The sequence below is a fragment of the Bos taurus genome, chromosome 16 (genome assembly GCF_002263795.3).
Source record: "Bos taurus isolate L1 Dominette 01449 registration number 42190680 breed Hereford chromosome 16, ARS-UCD2.0, whole genome shotgun sequence".
Classification (NCBI taxonomy): Eukaryota; Metazoa; Chordata; class Mammalia; order Artiodactyla; family Bovidae; genus Bos; species Bos taurus.
The window spans coordinates 5877236-5905059 of record NC_037343.1 but is presented as its reverse complement, the minus strand read 5'-3'; the positions used below and the strand labels follow the sequence as shown (position 1 = coordinate 5905059).

The 27824-nt window shown below is 39.1% G+C and overlaps 1 protein-coding gene across 1 annotated transcript; it reads left to right on the top strand.

The window, feature by feature from the left end:
- Positions 1 to 497: 497 nt before the first annotated feature.
- On the top strand, positions 498 to 27824 carry LOC112441815 (complement factor H-like). Its single transcript, XM_024976668.2, has 4 exons — positions 498 to 688; positions 4369 to 4378; positions 26820 to 26992; positions 27427 to 27824. The coding sequence occupies exons 1-4, from the start codon at positions 637 to 639 to the stop codon at positions 27576 to 27578; spliced, it is 387 nt and encodes a 128-aa protein (XP_024832436.1). The 5' UTR covers positions 498 to 636; the 3' UTR covers positions 27579 to 27824.

Genomic DNA, 27824 nt, shown 5'->3' with positions numbered 1-27824 from the left:
CCAAATAGATCTTCCCTTCACGAGAGGCACTTCATGTAAATCTTATTAGAGATACAGAGACTTTATAAAAATATCTGCATCATTTATACATATTTTTATCATAAACTAAGGGCAAATAATATGGAATGTTGATTTTCATTTGTAACAACGTGGTAGTAGCTTTCATTTTTATTGTTACATGTTATATTTGAATACTAGTGCATTCACATTTAAGTTCTTTTTTTTTATTTTTTTAATTTTATTTTATTTTTAAACTTTACATAATTGTATTAGTTTTGCCAAATATCTTCTATAAGGTAATCTTTAAGGTACTATTTAACAAATTTATGTTTTTTTCTATCATATTATTTTTATGATCCTTAGGCGAATGTTTTTTCGCTTTCATTTTTAGTGTTACATGTTATATTTGAATACTAGTGCATTCACGTTTAAATTCTATAAGGTTAATCTTTAATGTACTATTTTAACAAATTTATGTTTTTTTCTATCATGTTATTTTTATGATCCTTAGGAGAATGTTTTTTCAATAATTTGGGAAACAGATATACCCCAAGTAGTGAAAAAAAATGTTTACAGGGTGAAACTGTAAGAGTTCGCTGCTATGAAGGCTACAGTCTTCAAAATAATCAGAACACAATGACCTGCACAGAGAGTGGCTGGTCTCCTCCTCCCAGATGCATCCGTGTCAGTGAGTAAACTGGGCTGAGATCCCAGTGTGTTCATAATTTTCTAAGACTCAGCTGTATTATCCACTGCAAAATGTTTATATCAACCTCTTATTTTGCCAAAGGGCTTATTTAATTTTATTGTTTACAAGTGTCTATGAGTGCACCTATGGACTGCTTGATAAGTATATAACAAAATACATGTACCTATTAATAGACATTGCTCAAGAAAATAAGAAAGGATCCACAAAGAAGAAACCTGTAATAACAGAGTGAGGTCAGAAAGATGGCAGGAGTCTCACTGTCTCTCTTGATATAAACGCAGACTTTGACCATCATTTGTGGATAAGAGGATCTTTGTGGGGGTCCAGGAGGCTAACAGACAAATGACAGCATGCTGCTAGAGCACAAAGATTCAAGACTGGGTTCATCACTGAGGGTTAGAGGAGTAGCCTCATTTTGCCCCTGAAGTGGCCCTGTTTAGTGCCAAGACAGACCCCTCAGCACAGGATTTTACCTGTGGGGAAAATAAGAGCATGTGAGCAAGGGTGGCGGCCTCATCTTCCAGCACACTTCTCTCTCCTCTTATCCAGGACACTGGGGTCACCTTCATGGCTGGGGGATGGGGAGAGACCAGGACCACAGCCTCCAGGGCTAGAATTCTTCAAGGAGCATGGGTCCCACTGACCATGTGGAGATCCCACCAGAGACCCCAAACCATTGCAGACATCGTGCTTGTGGTCCTGCTCACCCCTGGGCCCCTCATCTCATCCACATCCCCTCCCCAGGGCCAGCTCCCTGTCTAGGTCCCCATGGTGACATTTAAACCTTTGCAGATGGCCTGTGGTACATCTAGAAACCAACCTGTCCCTGTGGGTCTGTGAGAAAGCACACGAATGTAAGCATTTGGCATTGCACCAGGGAAGCAGCCAGAAAACTGTCGGCACAGAGACTGTCTTTGCTGTGTTGATAGAAGCATACAAGCTTCAGAATTCTCTCCTAGAAGGAATTGAGTACATGGGACAGGTGTATCCTTAAAAAAAGGTCTGAAAAAGTCTCAAAATCCCTATCAATGTGACAGTGTACTTCCCTCCCCAAGACAGTCTGTAAAGACTGGAGGGAGTGACTGCTTCTTTAAATGCAAACACACAGGATGCTTGGGGCTGGCACACTGGGATGACCCAGAGCGATGGTATGGGGAGGGAGGTGGGAGGGTGGTTCATGATGGGGAACACGTGTACACCTGTGGCGGATTCATGTTGTGTATTGCAAAACCAATACAATATTGCAAAGTAATTAGCTCCCAATTAAAATAAATAAATTTATATTAACAAAAGAATTAAAAAGATAATTTGGCTAGGCTTCTAGCGGCAAGATAAATATATAAAAATCAGCAATTTTAGTCAATTATAAAAATAAACAGCTACAAATAGGATTGTAAAACAAGTAATTAGTAACAACAAAATTATAAAATAAAAAGAAATTTAACAAGAAAGGTATAAGACTTATATGAAGCAAATAATTCATTAGAAGTTGTGTCTTTGTAGCCAAGACATGGAGGGAAGTTAAGTGTCCATTGACAGAGGAATGGATAAAGAAGATAAGGTACACATATACAACAGATTCAGCCATTAAAAAGAATGAAATAATGCCATTTGCTACAACATGTGTGGACCTAGAGATTGTCATACTGAGTGAAATAAGCCTGACAGAGAAGGAGAAATACTGTATGCCATCCCTTATATGTGGAATCTGAGATGAAATGATAGAAATGAACTTACTTACAAAACAGAAAGAGACTCACAGACTTAGAGAATGAAGTCTCTTATGGTTGCCAAGGGGGTGGGGGAAGAATGGAGGAAACCGATCGGGAGTTTGGATGGACATGTACACACTGCTATATTTAAAATGGATAACCAACAAGGGCCTTCTGTATAGCATGTGGAACCCCGTTCAATGTTATGTGGCAGCCTGGATGAGAGGGGAGTTTGAGGGAGAATGGATACATGTAAACGTATGGCTGAGTCCGTTTGCAGTTCACCTGAAACTATCAAACATGGTTTTCTAATAGACTAGACTCCAATACAAAATAAAAAGTTAAAAAAATAAAATAAATGCAAACACAGCAACATGAGACTTCAAGGGACAAAGAAATCAAAGGACTAAAATATTAACAGAGGAAACACAATAGTTTTTCAGTTACCGAACCCAAATAATGGATATCGATGATTTGTCTGAAAGTAATTCAAAGAAATTACTTAAGAATTTCATTGAGATAGACGAAAATAGTGGAGAAGGAAATGGCAACCCACTCCAGTATTCTTGCCTGGGAAATCCCATGGACAGAGGAGCCTATAGGACTACAGTCCATTGAGTCTCAATGAGTCAGACACAACTGTAGCACTTAGCATGCACTCACACAATCCCTTATATTTAGAGTAATTTTTGATAGTTAAGGATGTATTAATATTATCTTTTTTTACAGGATGTTTTATAGTTTCCTAATTCCTTTCCTCCTCTGACTGTTTGCCTTTGTGAATTCATAATTTTTGTTATAGTAGTATGCCTTTTATAAGCTTCTCTTTACCATTTGTGAATCTAGTATAGATTCCTGCTTTGTTTACCATGAGATTTATGTAAAGCATCTTCCAGAGAGAATAGTGTATTTTATGCAATCACATATTAAGTATCCTTCCTTTTACCCTTCCCCATTTTATCTTTTGGATGTCATGATTTGCCTCTTATAGGGTGTACTTAATTAAAAAATAATTGTAGCTATAGTTATGTTTATATTCTTGCACTTTAACTCTTAAACAGTTAAATGTTTAACATTCCATATCAAAGTACTACTGTGTTCTGAATGTGAATGCACACTTAAATTTACCAGTGTACTATGTGTTTTCATGAAATTAATTAGAATTCTTTCACTTCAGCTTAAATAATTCCTTTTAGTGTTTCAGTAAGGAAGGTCTGTGTGCCTGCTCAGTCACCTCAGTTGTGTATGACTCTTTGTGACCCTACGGGTGGCAGCCCGTCAGGCTCCTCTGTCCATGGGCTTCTTCAGGCAAGAATACTGGAGTGGGTTGCTATGTCCGCATCAAGGAAGGTCTAGTTGTATTCAATTTTCTCAGTATTTGTTGGTCTGGTGAAGTCTTTATATTCTTTTCTTTTCTGAATGATATTTTCAAATATTATTCTTTGGCAGTTTTCTCTTTCAACAATTGGAATATTTCATACCACTTTCTCTTGGAGCACAAGGTTTTTGCTGAGAAATACGATTAGATCCAAATGAAGGCTCCCTAGTAAATTTCAATATATATATATATATATTTTGTGTTAGCTTGTTTGTTTTTTCCTCATGCTGCTTGAAGACTTCTCTATTTTTCTTTGAATTTTGCAAGTTTATGTGTTGTAGAGGATGTTTTATATTGATTTGGTTTGAGCACCTGTAAGCTTCCTGAACTTAGATATTCAAATATCATCCTTGATTTGGGAAGTTCTTAGACATTATTCTCTAAATATATTTTCTACCTCATCTCCTTTTCTCCTCCTGGGAATTCAATAATTTGCAAATTGGTTCTGTTGACAATGTAGCATAGATAATGCAGCCTTTCTTTGTTCTTTTTCATTCTTTTAAAAATATTTTTGTCTTGTTTTTAATCTCCCTTGAAAGGATAACTTTGGTATGTCATCTATCTCACAGATTCTTCTGATGTTTTCTCTCTGAGGATGATGTTCTTTAATGAATTTTTTTCATTTCATCCTTGGATCCTTCAGCACCAGAGTTTCTGTTTTTGTTTTTTTTTTTACGACTTGCATATTTTAGTTAAACTGCTTGTTCTGTCCATTTTTATTGTTCAATTATTTATTGTTTTTATGCTTTTATTCAACTATCTTACTGTATTTTCTGTAGCACACTGATTAAAACAGCTATTTTGAATTCTTCACTGGGTAAACCACAGATCTCCAAACTTTGGATGTAAATACTGAAGATTTTTATACTTTGCTGGTGTCATGATACTTTAAGTTCATGTTCCTTAAAGTTTTGTGGTGCTGTTTTTCTAATTAAATATCAGTCTCCTTTGGGTGAGAGACAACTTCCTTCAACCCTTCTAGAGACTGCAACTATCTCAGATCTTCTATAGTGGCACCTGCTGACACTTCTCATCCCTGTTTTGTCAGAATTTCTGTGCTTCTATGTCTTGTCTAGATACATTAGTGCACCAGAAATGGTACTGACAGCTGTCCTTTGTTTCCCCCAAAGTAACACTACATCTTAATCTTGTGTTCCTGTACTGGGTCACAGAATTAAGCCAAATTTCTGTGCAAGCTCACTGGTGGTCTGTCAAAGGTTGGTCTTCCCTCTGAGTCAGTTGTGACCACAGGAATCTGGCCACAGGGTGGAAGGGTGTGTGAATGAAGCAGACAGCAGTCCTCCTGTGTCTTTCACAAAAGGACTTAGCTCCATGCATGATTTTCTAAGACAGGTTTTACCTGGCTCCTGGAATGCAGCGGAGAGGGAATTGCGATGGTTCATGAGCCACTGTAGGCATCACAGTCAAGACAGAGATCTGTCTGCCTTTTATCTCACGCATGCATAAGCGAGCCTCCTCCTGGGACCCTTGGCATATGGAATTTCGGGTTGGGTGGTTGTTTATTTTATATTTATTTATTTTTAATTGAAGGATAATTGCTTTACAGTACCATGTTGGGTTCTACCAAACATCAACAAGAATCAGCCATAGATTTACCCATGTCCCCTCCCATATGAACATCCCTCCCAGCTGCTGGCCCATCCCACCCTTCTAGGTTGTTACTGAGCTCTGGTTTGAGTTTCCTGAGTCATACAGCAAATTTCCATTGACTGACTATTTTACATATGGTAGTGTAAATTTGCATGCTAACCCTCTACTTCCTCCCTACCAGCCATGCCCATAAGTCTGTTTTCAACATCTGTATCTCTATTCAGTTCAGTTCAGTTCAGTTCAGTCACTCAGTCGTGTCTGACTCTTTGTGACCCCATGAATCGCAGCATGCCAGGCCTCCCTGTCCATCACCAACTCCCGGAGTTCACTCAGACTCATGTCCATCGAATCAGTGATGCCATCCAGCCATCTCATCCTCTGTCGTCCCCTTTTCCTCCTGCCCCCAATCCTTCCCAGCATCAGAGTCTTTTCCAATGAGTCAACTCTTCGCATGAGGTGGCCAAAGTATTAGAGTTTCAGCTTCAGCATCATTCCCTCCAAAGAAATCCCAGGGCTGATCTCCTTCAGAATAGACTGGTTGGATCTCCTTGCAGTCCAAGGGACTCTCAAGAGTCTTCTCCAACACCGCAGTTCAAAAGCATCAATTCTTCAGTGCTCAGCCTTCTTCACAGTCCAACTCTCACACCCATACATGACCACAGGAAAAAACATAGCCTTGACTAGACAGACGTTTGTTGGAAAAGCAATGTCTCTACTTTTGAATATGCTATCTATGTTTGCTGCTGTGCAAATGGTTTATCAATACAATATTTCTAGATTCCATGTATATGTGTTAGTATATGACATTTGTTTTTCTCTTTCTGACTTACTTCACTCTGAATATTAGGCTCTATGTTCATCTAACCCTTTAGGACTGACTCAAATGCATTCCTTTTTATGGCTGAGTAATATTCCATTGTGTGTGTGTATATACACACACACACACACACACACACACATATATATATATATATATATATATATCACTGCTTCTTTATCTATTCATCTGTCAGTGGACATCTATGTTGCTTCCATGTCCTAGCTGTTGTAAATAGAGCTGCAGTGGACATTATGGTACATGTGTCTTTTTCAATTTTCATTTCCTCTGGGTATATACCTAGGACTGGTGTTCATAGGTCATATAGTGGTTTTATTCCTCATTTTTTAAGACTCTCCATACTGTTCTTCACAGTGGCTGTATCAATTTACATTCACACTAACAATGCAAGAGGGTTCCCTTTTCTCCACACCCTCTCCAACACTGATTATTTGTAGACTTTTTGATTACGGCCATTCTGAATGGTGTGAAGTGATATCTCATTGTAGTTTTGGTTTGCATTTCTCTAATAATGAGTGATGCTGAGAATATATTCATGTGTTTATTAGCCACTGTAGGTCTTTGGACAAATGTCTGTTTAGGTCTTTTTCCCACTTTTTCATTGGGTTGTTTGTTTTTCTGGTATTGATTTATATGAGCTGCTTGTATCTTTTGGGAATAAATGCTTTGTCAGTTGTTTCATTTCCTATTATTTTTTTCCCATTCTGAGCATTGTCTTTTCACCTTATTCATAGTTTCCTTTGCTGTGGAGTAGCTTTTAAGCTTAATTATGTCCCACATGATTATCTTTGTTTTTATTTCCACTACACTAGGAGGTGGGTCATAGAGGATCTTGTTGTGATATATGACATAGGGTGTGCTGCCTGTGTTTTCCATCCATTTTGAGTTTATCTTTGTATATTATGTTAGGAAGTAGTCTAATTTCATTATTTTCCATGTAGCTGTGAAGTTTCCCCCGCAGCACTTATAGAAGAGACTGTCTTTGCCCCATTGCATTATCTTTCATCCTTCATCAAAAATAAGCTATCTATAGGTATGTGGATTTATCTCTGTGCTTTCTATCTTGTTCCACTCATCTATAATTCTGTTTTTGTGTCAGTACCATACTGTCTGAATGGCTATAGCTTTGTAGTCAGTCTGAAGTAAGGAAAGTTGATTTCTCTAACTGTCTTTTTCTTTCTCAAGATTGCTTTGGCTAGTTACTGCTTTTAATATTCTTTCTTTGTGTTTAATCTCTGTTCATTAGTATGTGTCTTGACATGTTTCTCCTTGGGTTTACCCTGTGTTGGACTCTCTATGCTTCTTGAACTTGATTGAGAGCCAGTCTCTAATCCTAAGACTAAAGATCAGATCAGATCAGATCAGTGGCTCAGTCGTGTCCGACTCTTTGTGACCCCATGAATCACAGCATGCCAGGCCTCCCTGTCCATCACCAACTGCCAGAGTTTACTGAGACTCACGTCCATCGAGTCAGTGGTGCCATCCAGCCATCTCATCCTCTGTCGTCCCCTTCTCCTCTTGCCCCCAATCCCTCCCAGCATCAGAGTCTTTTCCAATGAGTCAACTCTTCACATGAGGTGGCCAAAGTACTGGAGTTTCAGCTTTAACATCATTCCTTCCAAAGAAATACTAGGGCTGATCTTCTTCAGAATGGACTGGTTGGATCTCCTTGCAGTCCAAGGGACTCGCAAGAGTCTTCTCCAACACCACAGTTCAAAAGCATCAATTCTTCAGCGCTCACCCTTCTTCACAGTCCAACTCTCACATCCATACATGACCACAGGAAAAACTATAGCCTTGACTAGACGGACCTTTGTTGGCAAAGTAATGTCTCTGCTTTTGAATATGCTATTTAGGTTGGTCATAACTTTCCTTCCAAGGAGTAAGCATCTTTTAATTTCATGTCTGCAGTCACCATCTGTGGTGACTTTGGAGCCCAGAAAAATAAAGTCTGACACTGTTTCCCCATCTATTTCCCATGAAGTGATGGGACTGGATGCCATGATCTTCGTTTTCTGAATGTTGAGCTTTAAGCCAACTTTTTCACTCTCCACTTTCACTTTCATCAAGAGGCTTTTGAGTTTCTCTTCATTTTCTGCCATAAGGGTGGTGTCATCTGCATATCTGGTGATTGAAATTTCTCCCGGCAATCTTGATTCCAGCTTGTATTTCTTCCAGTCCAGCGTTTCTCATGATGTACTCTGCATATACATTAAATAAACAGTGTGACAATATACAGCCTTGACAAACTCCTTTTCCTATTTGGAACCAGTCTGTTGTTCCATGTCCAGTTCTAACTGTTTCTTCCTGACCTGCCTACAGATTTCTCAAGAGGCAGGTCAGGTGGTCTGGCATTCCCATCTCTTTCAGAATTTTCCACAGTTTATTGTGATCCACACAGTCAAGGCCTTTGGCATAGTCAATAAAGCAGAAATAGATATTTTTCTGGAACTCTCTTGCTTTTTCCATGTTCCAGCGGATGTTGGCAACTTGATCTCTGGTTCCTCTGCCTTTTCTAAAACCAGCTTGAACATCAGGAAGTTCACCGTTCATGCATTGCTGAAGCCTGGCTTGGAGCCAAGAGGAGCCACTCCATGTCCGAGGTCAGGGGCAGCAGCCAGGAGGACCCCATGCCCGAATGGCGGCGGCCAAGAGGAGTTACCCCACGTCCGAGGTCAGGGGCAGCGTCTGAGAGTACCAGACTGTGATGGCACAGGAATGGCCAAGACGAGCTACCCCGCATCTGAGGTTAGGGGAGGTGGCCTAGAGGAGATACCCAGCATCCGAGGTCAGGGGCAGCGACAAGAGGAGTTACCCCGTCTCCGAGGTCAGGGGTGGCGACGAGAGGAGTTACCCTGCGTCTGAGGTCAGGGACGGCGGCCGGGAGGAGATACCCACGCCCCAAGCCCGAGGCCAGGGGCGGCGGGTGGGAGGAGCTACCCCACACCCTAGACCAGGGGCAGTGGCGGGGAGGACCAACCCCATGTCCAAGGAGCCGTGGCTGTGTGGGCGCAGGAGGGCCTAGAGGAGCTATCCCATGTTGAAGGTCAGGAAGGGCGGCAGTGAGGAGATAACCCTTGTCCAAGGTAAGGAGCAATGGCTGCACTTTGCTGGAGCAGCTGTGAAGAGATACCCCACGCCCAAGGTAAGAGAAACCCAAATAAGACGGTAGGTGTTGCAAGAGGGCATCAGAGGGCAGACGCACTGAAACCATACTCACAGAAAACTAGTCAATCTAATCACACTAGGACCACAGCCTTGTCTAACTCAATGAAACTAAGCCATGCCCTTGGGGCAACCTAAGATGGACGGGTCATGGTGGAGAGATCTGACAGAATGTGGTCCACGGGAGAAGGGAATGGCAAACCACTTCAGTATTCTTGCCTTGAGAACCCCATGAACAGTATGAAAAGGCAAAATGATAGGATACTGAAAGAGAAACTCCCCAGGTCAGTAGGTGCCCAATATGCTACTGGAGATCAGTGGAGAAATAACTCCAGAAAGAATGAAAGGATGGAGCCAAAGCAAAAACAATACCCAGCTATGGATGTGACTGGTGATAGAAGCAAGGTCCGATATTGTAAAGAGCAATATTGCATAGGAACCTGGAATGTCAGGTCCATGAATCAAGGCAAATTGGAAGTGGTCAAAAAATAGATGGCAAGAGTGAATGTTGACATTCTAGGAATCAGCGAACAGAAATGGACTGGAATGGGTGAATTTAACTCAGATGACCATTATATCTACTACTGCGGGCAGGAATCTCTCAGAAGAAATGGAATGGCCATCGTGGTCAACAAAAGAGTCCGAAATGCAGTACTTGGATGCAATCTCAAAAACGACAGAATGATCTCTGTTTGTTTCCAAGGCAAACCATTCAATATCACAGTAATTCAAGTCTAAACCTAAAGGTTATGTGTTTAAGCAAAGATGTGAGACCATGGTGCATAAGCTTCAAAATATGATGTATAATTCATATGTTTGAGTCTCTAGGGTGTATATCTTTGTGAAATATCCTCTTTTAGGAAAACTTCATAAACATCTAGTTAGAGGAGACAGAGAAAAACTTCTAGACAGGAACAAATCCTGCTGTGCTGAATGTTTCCCTGTAATACCACAGAGATGTTTATGAAACTTTTCTAAGAAAAATTAATGAGTTTGTCTTATTCATCTCAAAGCTATTCAGTGATATTTTTGAAGTGATATTTTACATATTCACTTTAAGTGAAGTGTGTATTTATAATATCCTTTTCTACTGTTTTCATTTTATTTTTTCCAATGTCTATTCTTGCTACAGACACTACATCCTCAACAAAGAAAAAAGTTGCCTCATATCAAACTTATTTGATTTTAATATATGACAATTTTCCATTCTAAGTCTTTTTATGAAAAATATATCTAATAGTTTTGCTAGTATAATTTTGCTTTCACACATTATGAAATTTGAAATAAATTATTTAAACCTTTATTAACATCAGTCCTATGGTGTTAGTGAAAACTGAGACTGTTTATTAACATCTTTTCTTGTAAATAGCTATAAATAATAGAACTATGTCTGTGTTCAACCTTGATAAGTATAAAAGAATATACAACCATTAGAAATATAGATGGAAAAGGAAAATCAGCACGTGAATTCTAATAATTTTATGGAGTCTTTAAAAATTAACTTGCCTTTTAAAAATTACTTTTCCAATTAAGTTTTCTTTGGCACATATGTCACAACTGCTAATAAATTTGGGATATTAATTCATAAAATGCTGTTATGAAAATAGTATAATACTACTGTATTTTATACTTGCATTGGAAAAGTGCATAAGTATAACAACTCAGGAACATGTTCATAAAATAAATAATTCAGGGACATTAAGTGTTGAGAAAAATGTTGCATAGAAATACATGTTTTTTTCATTTTTAGTAATTATTTTGGGACAGTGATATATCACTGGTTTCTTGGCTTTTTTTTTTAATGATTAGTACATACTAACTAGTTAAGCCCTTTTCCCTTGAGATGAAACTCAATCAAATTGCCCACTAAATAATATCAGAAATGAAATTGCAATCCTATTATCCCTTAGAATCCTGTGACAGGCCAGTATTTGAGAATACCAGAGCCAAAAGTGATGGCACATGGTTCAGGCTGAACGACAGGCTGGACTATGAATGTCTCAATGGGTATGAGAACCGAGATGGACACACTACAGTCTCCATAGTATGTGGTCAAGATGGCTGGTCCAATAAAGCTGCATGTTATGGTAAGTGCTCTTTTCCAGATGTTCTTTCCTTCAAGATAAACAAAACTTAACAGTAATTGTCAGAAGTGTTTTATTTTTACCAAATTGCACTGATCTAGAATCATCTTTAAGGAATGATGCTTCCTTCTACTTTAATGTAAACTGGAAGGAGGGGAAATTTTAAAGTCCAATGACTTGTTCAATACCAAAATGACAGCATTTTACAATCTGTTCAAGTATTTTGCTCCTGAGTTTCTGTTTATACCTCCTACCTTTAATGTTAGCTTAAGTAGGTTTTGACAGATGCTTTTTCTTTTCTGACTTTGACAAGTTCTGAGGACAATGGCATGGATCACTTTTACATTTGTCAATTAGATGTGTTTTTTCCAGGGTTGGAAACAGGGCTTCAGTCTCTGGTAAGCTGAGTGAATGTTGAGTGTCCCAAGTCAAGTTATGTGCAAAGCTTTGGCAACAAAACAGTATTTGGAAAACATCAAGTTGGGGGGATTCTACTCAATGAGAGAAGATTTTATGAGCTGAAGCCGATATGAGGAAAAGAAAAGATTATCTGGGTTATTTCCAGGTATATAAGCATTTGGATTGATTTTATGATTGATGAAAAGTCATAGGGAATTTTAAGAAAGGGTGGGATGATTTGGGAGACTGGCATTGAAGCATGTATAATATCATATATGAAACGAGTCACCAGTCCAGGTTTGATGCATGATACAGGATGCTTGGGGCTGGTGCACTGGGATGATATGAGGAGGGAAGTATACGGATGGTATGGGGATGGTATAGGGAAGGAAGTGTGAGGGGGGTTGCAGGATGGGGAATATGTGAACACCCGTGGTGGATTATGTTGATGTATGGCAAAACCAATACAATATTATAAAGTAATTAGCATCCAATTAAAATAAATAAATTTATATTAAAAATATTGGGGAAAGGCAATGAAATAAACCAGAACTAGGAGAAGGTAATTAAGAAAAATAAAAGATAGCATTAATAAATTGGGAAACAAAAATGGTAACACATAGGATAAAAATCCACAAGCTTATTCTTTGAAAATACTTATTATTTGCTAGACTAAGGGGAAAAAAATAGAAAAAAAAAATCCTTCACATTCATAAGCAGAAAGGAGACATAAACTTGTGTGTAACATATAGTGAAAGAAGTATGTCAGTATTACATACATGTGTTTCGCAGCAGATCTGAAACCTGAGGGATCACTGATTTCTTTTTAGTATGTGGTGACCAAAATTGACCAAAGTACCAGTAATGCTGAAGAAACTGAAGTTGAATGGTTCTATGAAGACCTACAAGACCTTTTAGAACTAACACCCAAAAAAGATGTCCTTTTCATTATAGGGGACTGGAATGCAAAAGTAGGAAGTCAAGAAACACCTGGAGTAACAGGAAAATTTTGCCTTGGAATACAGAATGAAGCAGGGCAAAGACTAATAGAGTTTTGCCAAGAAAATGCACTGGTCATAACAAACACCCTATTCCAACAACACAAGAGAAGACTCTACACATGGACATCACCAGATGGTCAACACTGAGATCAGATTGATTATATTTTTTACAGCCAAAGATGGAGAAGCTCTATACAGTCAACAAAAACAAGACCAGGAGCTGACTGTGGCTCAGATCATAAACTCCCTATTGCCAAATTCAGACTTAAATTGAAGAAAGTAGAAAAACCACTAGACCATTCAGGTATGACCTAAATCAAATCCCTTATGATTATACAGTGGAAGTGAGAAATAGATTTAAGGGCCTAGATCTGATAGATAGAATGCCTCATGAACTATGGAATGAAGTTCATGACATTGTGCAGGAGACAGGGACCAAGACCATCCCCATGGAAGAGAAATGCAAAAAAGCAAAATGGCTGTCTGGAGAGGCCTTACAAATAGCTATGAAAAGAAGAGAAGCCAAAAGCAAAGGAGAAAAGGAAAGATATAAACATCTGAATGCAGAGTTTCAAGAAATAGCAAGAAGAGATAATAAAGCCTTCCTCAGTGATCAATGCAAAGAAATAGAGGAAAACAACAGAATGGGAAAGACTTGAGATCTCTTCAAGAAAACTAGAGATACCGAGGGAACATTTCATGCAAAGATGGGCTTGATAAAGGACAGAGATGGTATGGACCTAACAGAAGCAGAAGATATTAAGAAGAGGTGGCAAGAATACACAGAAGAACTTTACAAAAAGCATCTTCACGACCCAGATAATCATGATGGTGTGATCACTGAACTAGAGCCAGACATCCTGGAATGTGAAGTCAAGTGGGCCTTAGAAGGCATCACTATGAACAAAGCTAGTGGAGGTGATGGAATTCCAATTGAGCTATTTCAAATCCTGAAAGATGATGCTGTGAAAGAGCTGCACTCAATATGGCAGCAAATTTGGAAAACTCAGCAGTGGCCACAGAACTGGAAAAGGTCAGTTTTCATTCCAATCCCAAAGAAAGGCAATGCCAAAGAATGCTTAAACTACCGCACAATTGCACTCATTTCACAAGCTAGTAAAGTAATGCTCAAAAGTCTCCAAGCCAGGCTTCAGCAATATGTGAACTGTGAACTTCCTGATGTTCAAGCTGGTTTTAGAAAAGGCAAAGGAACCAGAGATCAAATTGCCAACATCTGCTGGATCATGGAAAAAGCAAGAGAGTTCCAGAAAAACATCTATTTCTGCTTTATTGACTATGCCAAAGCCTTTGACTGTGTGGATCACAATAAATTGTGGAAAATTCTTCAAGAGATGGGAATACCAGACCACCTGATCTGCCTCTTGAGAAATTTGCATGCAGGTCAGGAAACAACAGTTAGAACTGGACATGGAACAACAGACTGGTTCCAAATAGGAAAAGGAGTTCGTCAAGGCTGTATATTGTCACACTGTTTACTTAACTTATATGCAGAGTACATCATGAGAAATACTGGACTGGAAGAAACACAAGCTGGAATTGAGATTGCCGGGAGAAATATCAATCACCTCAGATATGCAGATGATACCACCCTTATGGCAGAAAGTGAAGAGGAACTCAAAAGCCTCTTGATGAAAGTGAAAGTGGAGAGTGAAAAAGTTGGCTTAAAGCTCAACATTCAGAAAACGAAGATCATGGCATCCGGTCCCACCACTTCATGGGAAATAGATGGGGAAACAGTGGAAACAGTGTCAGACTATTTTTCTGGGCTCCAAAATCACTGCAGATGGTGACTGCAGCCATGAAATTAAAAGACGCTTACTCCTTGGAAAGAAAGTTATGACCAACCTAGATAGCATGTTCAAAAGCAGAGACATTACTTTGCCACCAAAGTTCGTCTAGTCAAGGCTATGGTTTTTCCTGTGGTCATGTATGGATGTGAGAGTTGGACTATGAAGAAGGGTGAGCGCTGAAGAATTGATGCTTTTGAACTGTGGTGTTGGAGAAGACTCTTGCGAGTCCCTTGGACTGCAAGGAGATCCAACCAGTCCATTCTAAAGGAGATCAGCCCTGGGATTTCTTTGGAAGGAATGATGCTAAAGCTGAAACTCCAGTACTTTGGCCACCTCATGTGAAGAGTTCACTCACCGGAAAAGACTCTGATGCTGGGAGGGATTGGGGACAGGAGAAAAAGGGGACGACAGAGGATGAGATGACTGGATGGCGTCAGTGACTCGATGAACAGGAGTCTCCTGAACTCCGGGAGTTGGTGATGGGCAGGGAGGCCTGGCGTGCTGGGGTTCATGGGGTCGCAGAGTCGGACACAACTGAGCAACTTATCTGATCTGAAGTCCATCCGTATTTTTGCAAAGGCCAGTATTTCATTCTTTTAATGGATGAGTAATATTCCATTGTATATATTTACCACATTTTCTTCATCCATTTCTCTGTTGATGGACATTTAAGTTGATTCCATATCTTGACTATTGTAAACAGTGTTGCAATGCACATTATGGTATGTGTTTCCTTTTAGACCAAGGTTTTCACTGGATCCATGCCCAGGGGTAAGGTGCAGGGTCATATGGTAGCTCTATTTTTAGTTTTCAAAGGAATGTACATACTGTTTTCCACAGTAGCTGTTTCAAATAACAGTGTAGGAGGGTTACCTTCTCCCCACATACTCTCCAGCATATTGTTTGTGGATTTTTTGATGATAGCTCTTTTGAATCATGTTAAGGGATATCATGCTCTAGTTTTCATTTGAATCTTTCAAATAATTAGTGATATGAACATCTTTTCATGGGTGTCTTGGCCATCTACATGTTTTCTTTAGAGAAGAATAAAATACCTAGGAGTAAACCTAATGAGACAAAAGATCTGTAATCTGAAAACTGCAGGACACTAATGAAAGAAATTGAAGACACAAACACATGGAAAGATATACCACTATCTTTGATTAGAAAAATCAATATTGTCAAAATGACTATACTACCCAAAGCAATCTACAGTTTCAATGCAATCCATATGTAATTACCAATGGCAATTTTTCACAGAACTAGAAAAAAAAAAAAAAACTTAAAATTTGCGTGGAGAACAAAAGGCCCAAAATAGACAAAGCAATCTTGAGAAAGAAAAAAGGAGCTAGAAGATTGACACTTTCTGACTTCAGACTATACTACAATGCTATAGACATAAAAAGTACGGTACTGATTATGACATCAAGATTTATGAATCAGTGAACTCAAATGGACAGGAATGGGCAAATTAAATTCAGATGGCCATTATATCCACTACTATGGGCAAGAATTTCTTAGGAGAAATGGAGTAACACACACAGCCAACAAAGGATTCTGAAATGCAGTACTTGGGTGCAGTCTCAAAAACAACAGAAATATCTCCATTCATTTTCAGGGCAAGTCACTTAAAATCACAGTAATCCAAGTGTATGCCCCATGCACTAATGTCAAAATATGTTAACTTGACTGGTTCTATGAAGACCTACATTACATTCTAGATCTAAACATGAAAGCAAAAAAAAAAAAAAAAATCTACTTTTCATATAGGACACTGAAATGCAAAGGTAGGAATTAAGAGATACCTTGAGTAACAGGCAAGTTTGACCTTGGAATACAAAATGAAGCAGGGGAAAGGCTAAAATATTTTTGACATGAGAAGACATGGGTCATAGCAAACAGCCTCTTTGAAACACAAGAGACAGTTCTACACATGGACATCATGAGATGGTCAGTACTGAAATCAGAATGATTATATTCTTTGCAGTCAAAGATAGAGAAGCTCTATACAGTTGGCAAAACCAAGACTGGAAGCCGACTGTGCTCTTATCCTGAGGTCCTTATTGTGAAATTCATACTTGAATTGAAGAAAGCAGGGCAAACCACTAGACCATTCGGGTCCTTTATGATTATATAGTGGAAGGGATAAAAAGATTCAAGGGATTAGATCTGAGAGAGTGCCTGAAGAACTATGGATGGAGGCTTGTAACTTTGTACAGGAGTCAGTGAGCAAAACCATCCCCAAGAAGCAGAAATGCAACAATGCAAAATGGCTTTCTGAGAAGGCCTTACAAAGAGCTGAGAAAGAAGAGGAGCAAAATGCAAAGAACAAAATGGAAAATATACCCATCTGAATGCAGAATTCCAAAGAATAGCAAGGAGAGATAAGAAACAAGATTGCTCCTTGATAAGTGAGCAATGCAAAAAAAAAAAAAAAGAAAAAAGAAAAAAGTAGAGGAAAGCGATACAATGGGGAAGACTAGAGACGTCTTCAAGAAAATTAGAGATAGCAAGGGAACCTTTCATGTAGTAGTGGGGACAGTAAAGGACAGAAACAGTATGCCTCTAAGAGAAGCAAAGATATTAAGAATAGGTGGCAAGATTATACAGAAGAATTGTACAAAAAAGGACTTAATGATCCAGATAACCATGATGGTGTTGTCACTCACCTGGAGCCAGAAATCCTGGAGTGTGAAGTCAAGTGGGCATCACTACAAACAAAGCTAGAAGAAGTGATGAGATTCCAGCTGAGCTATTTCAAATCCTAAAAGATGATTCTGTGAAAGTACTGCACTTAATATGCCAGCAAATTTGGAAAACTCAGCAGTGGCTACAGGTTTGGAAAAGGCCAGTTAGCACGATAATACTCGAAATCCTTCATACTAAATTACAACAACATGTGAACTAAGAACGTCCAGATTTACAAGCTAAATTTAGAAAGGCAGAGGAGGTAGAGATTAAATTAACAACATTGTTGGATCATAGAAAAAGCAAAGGAAACGCAGAAAAACATCTACTTCTGCTTCATTGACTACATGAAAGTCTTTGACTTTATGGATCACAACAAACTGTGGAAACTTATTAAAAAGAATGGGAACACGTTTATACCTGTGGTGGATTCATGCTGATATATGGCAAAACCAATACAGTATTGTAAAGTTAAAAAATAAAATAAAATTTAAAAAATAGAAAAAAAATTTAAAAAATACTATAATTAAAAAAAAAAAAAAAGAAGGGACTCTTGACCACCTTACCTGTCTCCTGAGAAACCTGTATGCAGGTCAAAAAGCACCAGTTAGAACTGGAATGGAACAGCAAACTGGTTCAAGATTGGGAAAGGAGTATGTCAAGGCTGTATATTGTCACCCTGCTACTTTAACATCACGCAAAATACCAGGCTGGAAGAAGCACACGCTGGAATCAATATTGCCCGGAAAAATACCAATGACCTCAGATACACAGATGACATCACACTAATGGCAGAAAGCAAAGAGGAGCTAAACAGCCTCTTGATAATGATGAAAGAGGAGACTGAAAAAGCTAGCTTACACGTGTTCCCCATCCTGAAACCCCCTCCCATCTCATTGTAAAGTAATTAGCCTCCAATTAAAATAAATAAATTTAAATTAAAAAAAGAAAAAGCTAGCTTAAAACCACATTCAAAAAATGAAGATCATGACATTCAGTTCCATCACTGCATACAAAAATGGGAAAAATGGAAACAGTGAGAGACTTCATTGTTTTTGGCTTCACAATCACTGTGGATGGTGACAGCAAACATGAAATTAAGACTTGCTCCTTGGAAGAAAAGCTATGAAAAGCTCGACAGCATGTTAAGAAGCAGAGGCATCACTTTACCAACAAAGGTTAATATTGTCAAAGTTATGCTTTTTCAAGCAGTCATGTATGGATGTGAATATTTGACCGCAAAAAAGGCTGATACCAAAGAATTGATATTCTGAACTGTGGTGCTGGAGAAGACTCTTGAGATCAAGAGTCTCTGATCAAGGAGATCAAGCCAGTCAAGCCTAACAGAAATCAGTCCTGAATATTCATTGGAAGAACTGATGCTGAAACTGAAGCTCCTGTTTTGGCCACCTGATGAGAAGAACTGACTCATTGGAAAAGACCCTGACGTTGGAAAAATTTAAGGGCAGGAGGAGAAGCTGCATTAGAGGATGAGATGGTTAGATGGCATGATCGACAGATTGGACATGACTTTGAGCAAACTCCGGGAGTTAATGAAGGACAAGGAAGCCTGGCTTGTTACAATCCATGGGGTTGCAAAGAGTCAGAAACAATTGAGCGACTGAACAACACAACAGGAACTGATTATTATGGATTTTGACATTAAGTTCTTTGGCTCCATCTCATTTGGAATTCACTGAGCAGTTTTAAGGCCTTAAGGCCTTCATGGAACCATTCAACTTCAGCTTCTTCAGCATTACTCTTCGGGGCACAGACTTGGATTACCATGGTATTGAATGGTTTGCCTTGGAAATGAACACAGATCATTCTTTCATTTCTGAGATAGCATTGAGGTATTACATTTTGGACTCTTTTGTTGACTATAATGGCTACTCCATTTCTTCTAAGGGATTCCTGCCCACGGTAGTAGATACAATGGACATCTGCCATTCCAGTCCATTTTAGTTCACTGATTCCTAGAATGTCGACGTTCACTCTTGCTATCTCCTGTTTGACCACTTCCAATTTGCCTTGATTCATGGACCTAACATTCCAGGTTCCTATGCAATATTGCTATTTACAGCATCAGACCTTGCTTCTATCACCAGTTACATCCACAACTAGGTGTTGTTTTGCTTTTTTAAAAATCACTTCATTATTTCTGGAATTATTTCTCCACTGATCTCCATTAGCATATTAGGCACCTACCGCCTGGGGAGCTCATCTTTCAGTGTCCTATCTTCTTGCATTTTCATACTGATTATGGGGTTCTCAAGGCATGAATACTGAAGTGGTTTTCCATTCCTTTCTCCAGTGGACCATATTCTGTCAGACCTCTCCACCATGACCCATCAGTCTTGGGTGGCCCCACAGGGCATGGCCTAATTTCACAGAGCAGACAAGGCTGTGGTCCGTGTGATCAGATGGCTAGATTTTGTGATTGTGATTTCAGACTGTTTGCCCTTGGATGCCATCTCTCAGCACCTACCATCTTACTTGGGTTTCTCTTACCTTCGACGTGGGGAATATCCTCATGGCCCACGCTTCTGACCTTGGATGAGGGATATCTCCTCTCTGCTGCTTATTGCTCTGGCACCACGCAGCCATGGCAGCAGTGGCCACAGGACTGGAAAAGGTCAATTTTCATTCCAATCCCAAAGAAAGGAATACCAAAGAATGCTCAAACTACTGCACAATTGCACTCATCTCACGTGCTAGTAAAGTAATGCTCAAAATTCTCCAAGCCAGGCTTGAGCAGTACGTGAACCATGAACTTCCAGACGTTCAAGCTGGTTTTAAAAAGGCAGAGGAACCAGAGATCAAATTGCCAACATCTGCTGGATCATGGAAAAAGCAAGAGAGTTCCAGAAAAACATCTATTTCTGCTTTATTGACTATGCCAAAGCCTTTGACTATGTGGATCACAATAAACTGAGGAAAATTCTGAAAGAGATGTAAAAAACAGACTACTTGACCTGTCTCCTGAGAAATCTGTATGCAGTTCAGGAAGCAACAGTTAGAACTGGACATGGAACAACAGACTGGTTTCAAATAGGCAAAGAAGTATGTCAAGGCTGTATATTGTCACCCTACTTATTTAACTTATATGCAGAGTACATCATGAGAAACGTGGGCTGGAGGAAGCAAAAGCTGGAACTAAGATTGCTAGGAGAAATATCAATAACTTCAGATATGGAGATGACACAGCCCTTATGGCAGAAAGTGAAGAATGAAAAAGCCTCTTGATGAAAGTGAAAGAGGAGAGTGCAAAGGATGGCTTAAAGCTCAACATTCAGAAAACTAAGATCATGGCATCCAGTCCCATCACTTTATGGCAAATAGATGGGGAAACAGTGACTGTCTTTATTTTGGGGGGGCTCCCAAATCACTGCAGATGGTGATTGCAACCATGAAATTAATATACTCTTACTCCTTGGAAGGAAAGTTATGACCAATCTAGACAGCATATTTAAAAGCAGAGACGTTACTTTGTCAACAAAGGTCCATGTAGTCAAGGCTATGGTTTTCCCAGTGGTCATGTATGGATGTGAGTTGGATTAGAAAGAAAGCTGAGTGCCGAAGAATTGATGCTTTTGAACTGTGGCATTGGAGAAGACTCTTGTGGGTCCCTGGACTGCAAGGAGATCCAACCATTCCATCCTAAATATAATCAGTCCTGGGTGTTCATTGGAAGGACTGATGTTGAAGCTGAAACTCCAATACTTTGGCCACATGATGTGAAGAAGTGTGGCATTTGAAAAGACCTTGATGCTGGGAAGGATTGAAGGCAAGAGGAGAAGGGGACAACAGAGGATGAGATGGTTGGATGGCATCACTGACTCAATGGACATGAGTTTGGGTAAACTCTGGAAGTTGATGATGGGCAGGGAACCCTGGTGTGCTGCAGTTCATGGGGTAGCAAAGAGTCGGACATGACTGAGTGATTGAACTGTACTGAACTGAGCAGTTTTAATATGTAGTTGTTTTTGATTAGTCGGTAAGTCATATGCTCTATTTGAGAAATTTTCGGCCATGATATTTTAAAAATAATTTTGGAGTGTATTTCCTTTACAAAATTGTGCAGTTTCTACTGTACATCAAAGTGAATCAGCTACACATATCCACATATCCCTCTTCTTTTGGATTTCATTTCCATTTAGGCCGTCAGAAAATGATGGCATAGGTAAGTCAGCCATTATTATTATTATTATTATTATTATCTCTTATTATTTTCAACTTCATGTTCAACAGTTCTTTGCTATCTTCCCAAAGGTCCTTTAAGCTATGTCCATTTTCTTTTCAGTCTACTTTAAAAGTTAGTTTATATTCAAGCTTATTGATACTCTGCCAACTGCAATATATTGGTGAACCATGTGATTTTCTAATAATCTATTTTCTAGATCTATCAACTGGATTGGACTTTTAAAAACCATCATCCAATGATTTAAATATCTGTGTCATTTCAGTGTTATCTTCTGTTGATTGTTTTTTTTTCTTTTGAGCCTTACCTGGCCTTTGGTCTGATAAATGATTTTCAACTGTATTTGGACACTTGAGCTTTTATATCTTGAGACTAAGGATATTATCAGACTCCTTCATTAATCAGGCCTCTATTACTGTCATGTAGGGTGCAAGTCCAAGGTTCCCACCTGGCCTCCTCTGACACCAGGAGAAAGGGCAGAGGTTTCTTTTTCCCCCATTGTGTGGGTGGAAATGTGGGCTGCTTACTTGGCCCCTGTAGATCAAGGCATAGAAAGGATTGGTCTTAGGTTTCTGCCGTCTTGTGCTTCTAGATGAAATCAATTCAGTTCTGTCACTCAGTCGTGTCTGACTATTTAAAACCCCATGGACTGCAGCATACCAGGCTTCCCTGACCATCACCAACTCCCAGACGTTAAATAAACTCATATCCATCGAGTTGGTGATGCCATCTAATCATCTCATCTTCTGTCTTCCCTTTCTCCTCCAGCCTTCAATCTTTCCTATCATCAGGGTCTTTTCAGTTATTTGCATCAGGTGGCCAAAGTATGGGAGCTTCAGCTTCATCATCAGTCCTTCCAATGAATATTCAGGACTGATTTCCTTTAAGACTGACTGGTTTGATCTCCTTTCATTCTAAGGTACTCTCAAGAATCTTCCCTGACTCCACATTTCAAAAGCATTAATTCTTCTGTGCTCAGCTTTCTTTATGGTCCAACTCTCACATCCATACATGACTACTGGAAAAACCATAGCCTTGACTAGATGGACTTTTGTTGGCAAAGCAATTTGTCTGCATTTTAATATGTTGTCTAGGTAGGTCATAACTTTTTTTTTCAAGGAGCAAGTGTCTTTTAATTTAATTGTTCCAGTCTAGTCTGGAGTGATTTGGAGCGCCCTCCCCCCGCCCCCAATTAATATCTGTCACTGTTACCATTGTTTCCCCATCTATTTGCTATGAAGTGATGTTATGCATGACATGACCTAGTTTTCTGAATGTTGAGTTTTAATTCAACTTTTTCACTCTCCCCTTTCACTTTCATCAGGAGACTCTATAGTTCTTCTTCACTTTCTGCCATAAGGGTGATGCCATCTGCATATATCAGGTTGTTGATATTTCCCCTGACAATCTTGATTCTAGCTTGTGTTTCATCCAGTCTGGAATTTCGCATGATGTACTCTGCATATAAGTTCAGTAAGCAGGGTGACAGTATACAGCCTTCATGTACTCCTTTCCTGATTTGGAACCAGTTTGTTGTTCCATGTTTGGTTCTAACTGTGGCTTCTTCATCTGCATACAGATATCTCAGGAGGCACATCAGGTGTTCCCATCTCTTTAATTTCTACAGTTTGTTGTGATTCACACAAAGGCTTTGGCCTAGTCAATACAGAAGTAGGTTTATTTCTGGAACTCTCTTGCCTTTTTGATGATCCAACAGATGTTGACAATTTGAGCTCTGCTTCCTCTGCCTTTTCTAAATCCAGCTTGAACATCTGGAAGTTCATGGGTCACATGCTGTTGAAGCCTATCTTGGAGAACTCTGAGCATTACTTTGCTACTGAGTGAGATGAATGCAATTCTATGGTAGTTTGAACATGCTTTAGGATTGTGTTTCTTTGGGATTGGAATGAAAACTGACATTTCTCAGACCGGTGGTCATTGGTGAATTTTCCAAATTTGCTTGCATATTGAGCACAGCACTTAAAGAGCATCATCTTTTAGGATTCGAAATAGCTCAACTGGAATTCCATCACCTCTACCAGCTTGGTTCCCAGTGCTGTTTCCTAAGGCCCACTTCACTTTGCATTCTAGGATGTCTGGTTTTATGTGTGTGTCACACCTTCATGGTTATCTGGGTCATGAAGATCTTTTTTGTATAATTCTGTATATTCTTACCACCTATTCTTAATATCTCCTACTTCTGTTAGGTCCATACCATTTTTGTCTTTTATTGTGCTCATCTTTGCATGAAATGTTTCCTTGGTATCTCTAATTTTCTTGAAGAGATCTGTAGTCTTTCCCATTCTATTGTTTTCCTCTATTTCTTTGCATTGATCACTGAGGAAGGATTTCTTATCTCTCCTTGCTATTCTTTGGAACTCTGCATTCAAATGATTTTATCTTTCATTTTCTCCTTTGGCTTCTTGTCTCTTCTATTCTCAGCAATTTGTAAGGCCCCCTGAGACAACTATTTTGCCCTTTTCACTTGTTTTTATTGGGATGGTTTTGATCCCTGCCTCCTGTACAAAGTCAGGAAGTTCTTTCCATAGTTGTTCAGGCATTCTGTCTTATCAGATCTAATCTCTTGAATCTAATTGTCACTTGCACTCTATAATTGTAAGGGATTTGATTTAGGTCATGCCTGAATGATCTAGTGATTTTCACTTCTTTCTTCAATTTAAGTATGATTTGGCAACAAGGAGATCATGATCTGAGCCACAGTCAGCTCCCAGTTGTGCTTTTGCTGACTGTATAGAGCTTCCCCATCTGTGGCTGCAAAGAATATAATCAATCTGATTTCGGTATTGACCATCTGGTGATGTCCATGTGTAGAGTCTTTGCTTGTGTTTTGGAAGAGGGTGTTTACTATGCCCAGTGTGTTCTCTTGGCAAAACTCTGTTACCCTTTGCCCTGCTTCATTTTGTACTCTAACCCCAAATTTACCTGTTACTCCACGTATCTCTTGACTTCCACTTTTGCATTCCAGTCCCCTATAATGAAAAGGACACCCTTTTGGGTGTCAGTTCTAGAAGTTCTTGTAGGTCTTTATAGAACTGTTCAACTTCAGCTTCTTCAGCATTACTGTTCAAGGCATAGACCTAGATTACTCTGATATTGAATGGTTTGCCTTGGAAATGAACAGAGATCATTCTGTCATTTTTGACATTACATCCAAGCACTGCATTTCAGACTGTTTTGTTGACTATCATGGCTACTTCATTTCTTCTAAGGGATTCTTGCTCACAGTAGTAGATGTAATGGTCATCTGAGTCAAATTCACCCATTCCAGTCCATTTTAGTTAACTAATTTTTAAAATGCTGATGTTCATTCTTGCCATCTTCTGTTTGACCACTTCCAATTTTCCTTGATTCATGGACCTAACATTCCAGGTCCCTATGTCATAGTGCTCTTTACAGCATCAGACTTTACTTCCATCACCAGTGACATCCACAATTGGATATTGTTTTTGCTTTTTTTCCATCTCTTCATTCTGGAATTATTTCTCCACTGATCTCCAGTAGCATATTGGGCACCTACTGACCTGGGGAGTTCATCTTTCAGTGTCCTATCTTTTTGGCATTTCATACTGTTCATGGGGTTCTCAAGGCAAAAATACTGAAGTGATATGCCATTCCCTTCTCCAGTGGACCACGTTTTGTCAGAACTCTTTGCCATGTCTTGAGTGGCCCTATACAGCATGGCTGGGATTTTCACGGAGTTATACAAGGCTGTGGTCAATGTGATCAGATTAGTTAGTTTTCTGTGACTGTGGTTTTCATTCTGTCTTCCCTCTGATGGAAAACGATAAGAGGCTTATGGAAGCTTCCTATTGGGAGTGACTGACTTAGGGGAAACTGAGTCTTGGTCTGATGGAAGGGGCCATGCTCGGTAAATCTTTAGTCCAATTTTCTATTGATGGGTGGGGCCGTGTTCCCTTGCTGTTTTTTTGACCTATGGCCAAATATGGTGGAGATAAGGAAGATAATGGTGACCTCCTTCAAAAGGTCTTATGCATGCACTGCTACACTCAGTGCCCCCAAACCTGCAGCAGGCCACCACCAACCCATGCCTCTACTGAAGACTCTTGGACACTGACAGGCAAGTCTGGGTCAGTCTCTTGTGGGATCACTGCTTCTTTCTCCTTGGTCCTGTTGTGCACAAGGTTTTTTTTTTTTTTTTTTGTACCCTCTAAGAATCTGTCCCAGTGACAGAGGAGCCTGGTAGGAGGCCGTCTCTGGGGTTGCACAGAGTTGGACATGACTGAAGCGACTTAGCAGCAGCAGCAGCAAGAATCTGTTTCAACAGTCCTGTGTAATTTCCAGCGGCTTTACGGTGGGGTTAATTGCAACCTCCAAAAAGGCTTATGCCATACCCAAGTCTACTGCACCCAGAGCCCCTGCCCCTGTAGCAGCCCATTGTTCACCTATACTTCTGCAGGAGACACTCAGACACAATTCTGGTTTAGTCTCTGTGGGTCTCTGGGTCTGGTGCATACAAGGTGTTTTCCAGACTAAGACAGTATTGTGAAAACTGTTTGTGTCTTGCTAGGCTACTCTTTTATGAGCCTTTTCTTAAAGAGATCAACTGCTTCATGAGACTTTTTTTCTTTCTGAACTTGTATTATTTCTAGGTTTCAGTCTCAGGGACCCATTCAGTATACATAGAAGGCAAAATGAAAAACCCAAGGACTCTCTTCAGTGTAACTCTTTGAATCCCAAGGTCCCTAAGCAGATTGACTTCTCTACTTGTTTCACAGTCTTCTGTGTTGGTTTTTATAATATGCTCAGGACCTTTATTTGGCAGAAGGAATACTTAGCAGATGCTATAAGCACAAATATTTTACCTCATCTTGTCCAGAAATAGAAGCTAAAATTTGCTTTCACAGACACTGCAACATGTTGTATAAAAGGGTAAATTTTTTTTGTCTTAGCTATCCATCTTTCCAATATATGTTCTGAAAGAAAACATGTTTTAAAATCAGGACACAGCAAAGCATACGTATTTGTTAATGTAAAATATGTGCTTCCATGGGGGCAAAAAATAAGGTATTAAAATGTGCATTTCTGATTAAGTGATTAAAATTCCTTCTATAAATCATTTCTGTCATCAGAAATCACAAGTTTTTATATTATGGTTTTGGCTGCATTTTAATTTTATTCATTTAAAATTTTAGCTGTGGTCTTGGAATAAAGCAAACGCCATTATTTTTTGGCTCTCAATGAAAATGTGGGCCTCCTCCACCAATAGACAACGGAGACATTACCTCACTCCTGCAATCTGTAAATCCTCCAGGAATGATTGTTGAGTACCAGTGTCAGGCCTACTATGAACTTCGGGGAGACAGAAACGTAGTATGTCAGAATGGAGAGTGGTCAGAACCACCAAAATGCTTAGGTAAACGCTTTAAACTTCTCTTGGATCCTGGGATAATCCTTGTACACAGCATAATGTCTAACTGTTAATAATAGAATTTTTATGGATTAAATAACAACCATTCTTTTTCATGCTTGACCACCAAGTATCAATATCTGTATATAGAAATAAAGTTAGAAAATTTCATGTTCGGTTCCTTTATGAAAGCTCTTCATATGATAACTGACATTGTGAATCTTTCATTATAACATTTAATGATTACACTAAACAATGTATCTCATTCTTATAACATTAACTTTTTTAATATGATGAAACCTATATTATACATTTTCAGTGTATTGGTTTGGGAAATGTTTGAGGAAGAATTTTTGGACCAAAGTTCTTGAAACCCTGAAATTCTATAGAAAGTATTTGCATATTACTCAAAGGTTTATGTTTGTTTTCTTTAACTTTAGAGACATGTGTAATTTCAGAAGAAACAATGAGAAAACATCACATACAGTTAAGATGGAGACACGATACAAAACTTTACTCTAAAACAGAGGATAATATTGAATTTATGTGTCAACGTGGTTATCGTCCAGTGACACCAGAGCATACATTTTGAACAACTTGTCGGGAAGGAAAGGTGGTGTATCCTCAATGTGGATAAAACATTGGTTAAATGCAGTTGTAAAATTAAAATGTGTACATGTATTCAGATTTTTCCTTATTAATTCAATTCTGTTGATTTTATCAAGTATTTTTTTAATTCATCTTGAATCATAAATCAGATTTGCACTAAATATTATGGGGAAAATGTAACTGAGAGATGGGAGACCAATGAATCACTTTTTAAAAGTACCTCATTAAA

Excerpts from the sequence above, each read along its gene's own strand:
- LOC112441815 (XM_024976668.2), top strand. The coding sequence starts at position 637 with ATGACCTGCACAGAGAGTGGCTGGTCTCCTCCTCCCAGATGCATCCGT. Across the intron at positions 26,993-27,426 it reads AGAACCACCAAAATGCTTAG|AGACATGTGTAATTTCAGAA; the intron begins GTAAACGCTTTA and ends CTTTAACTTTAG.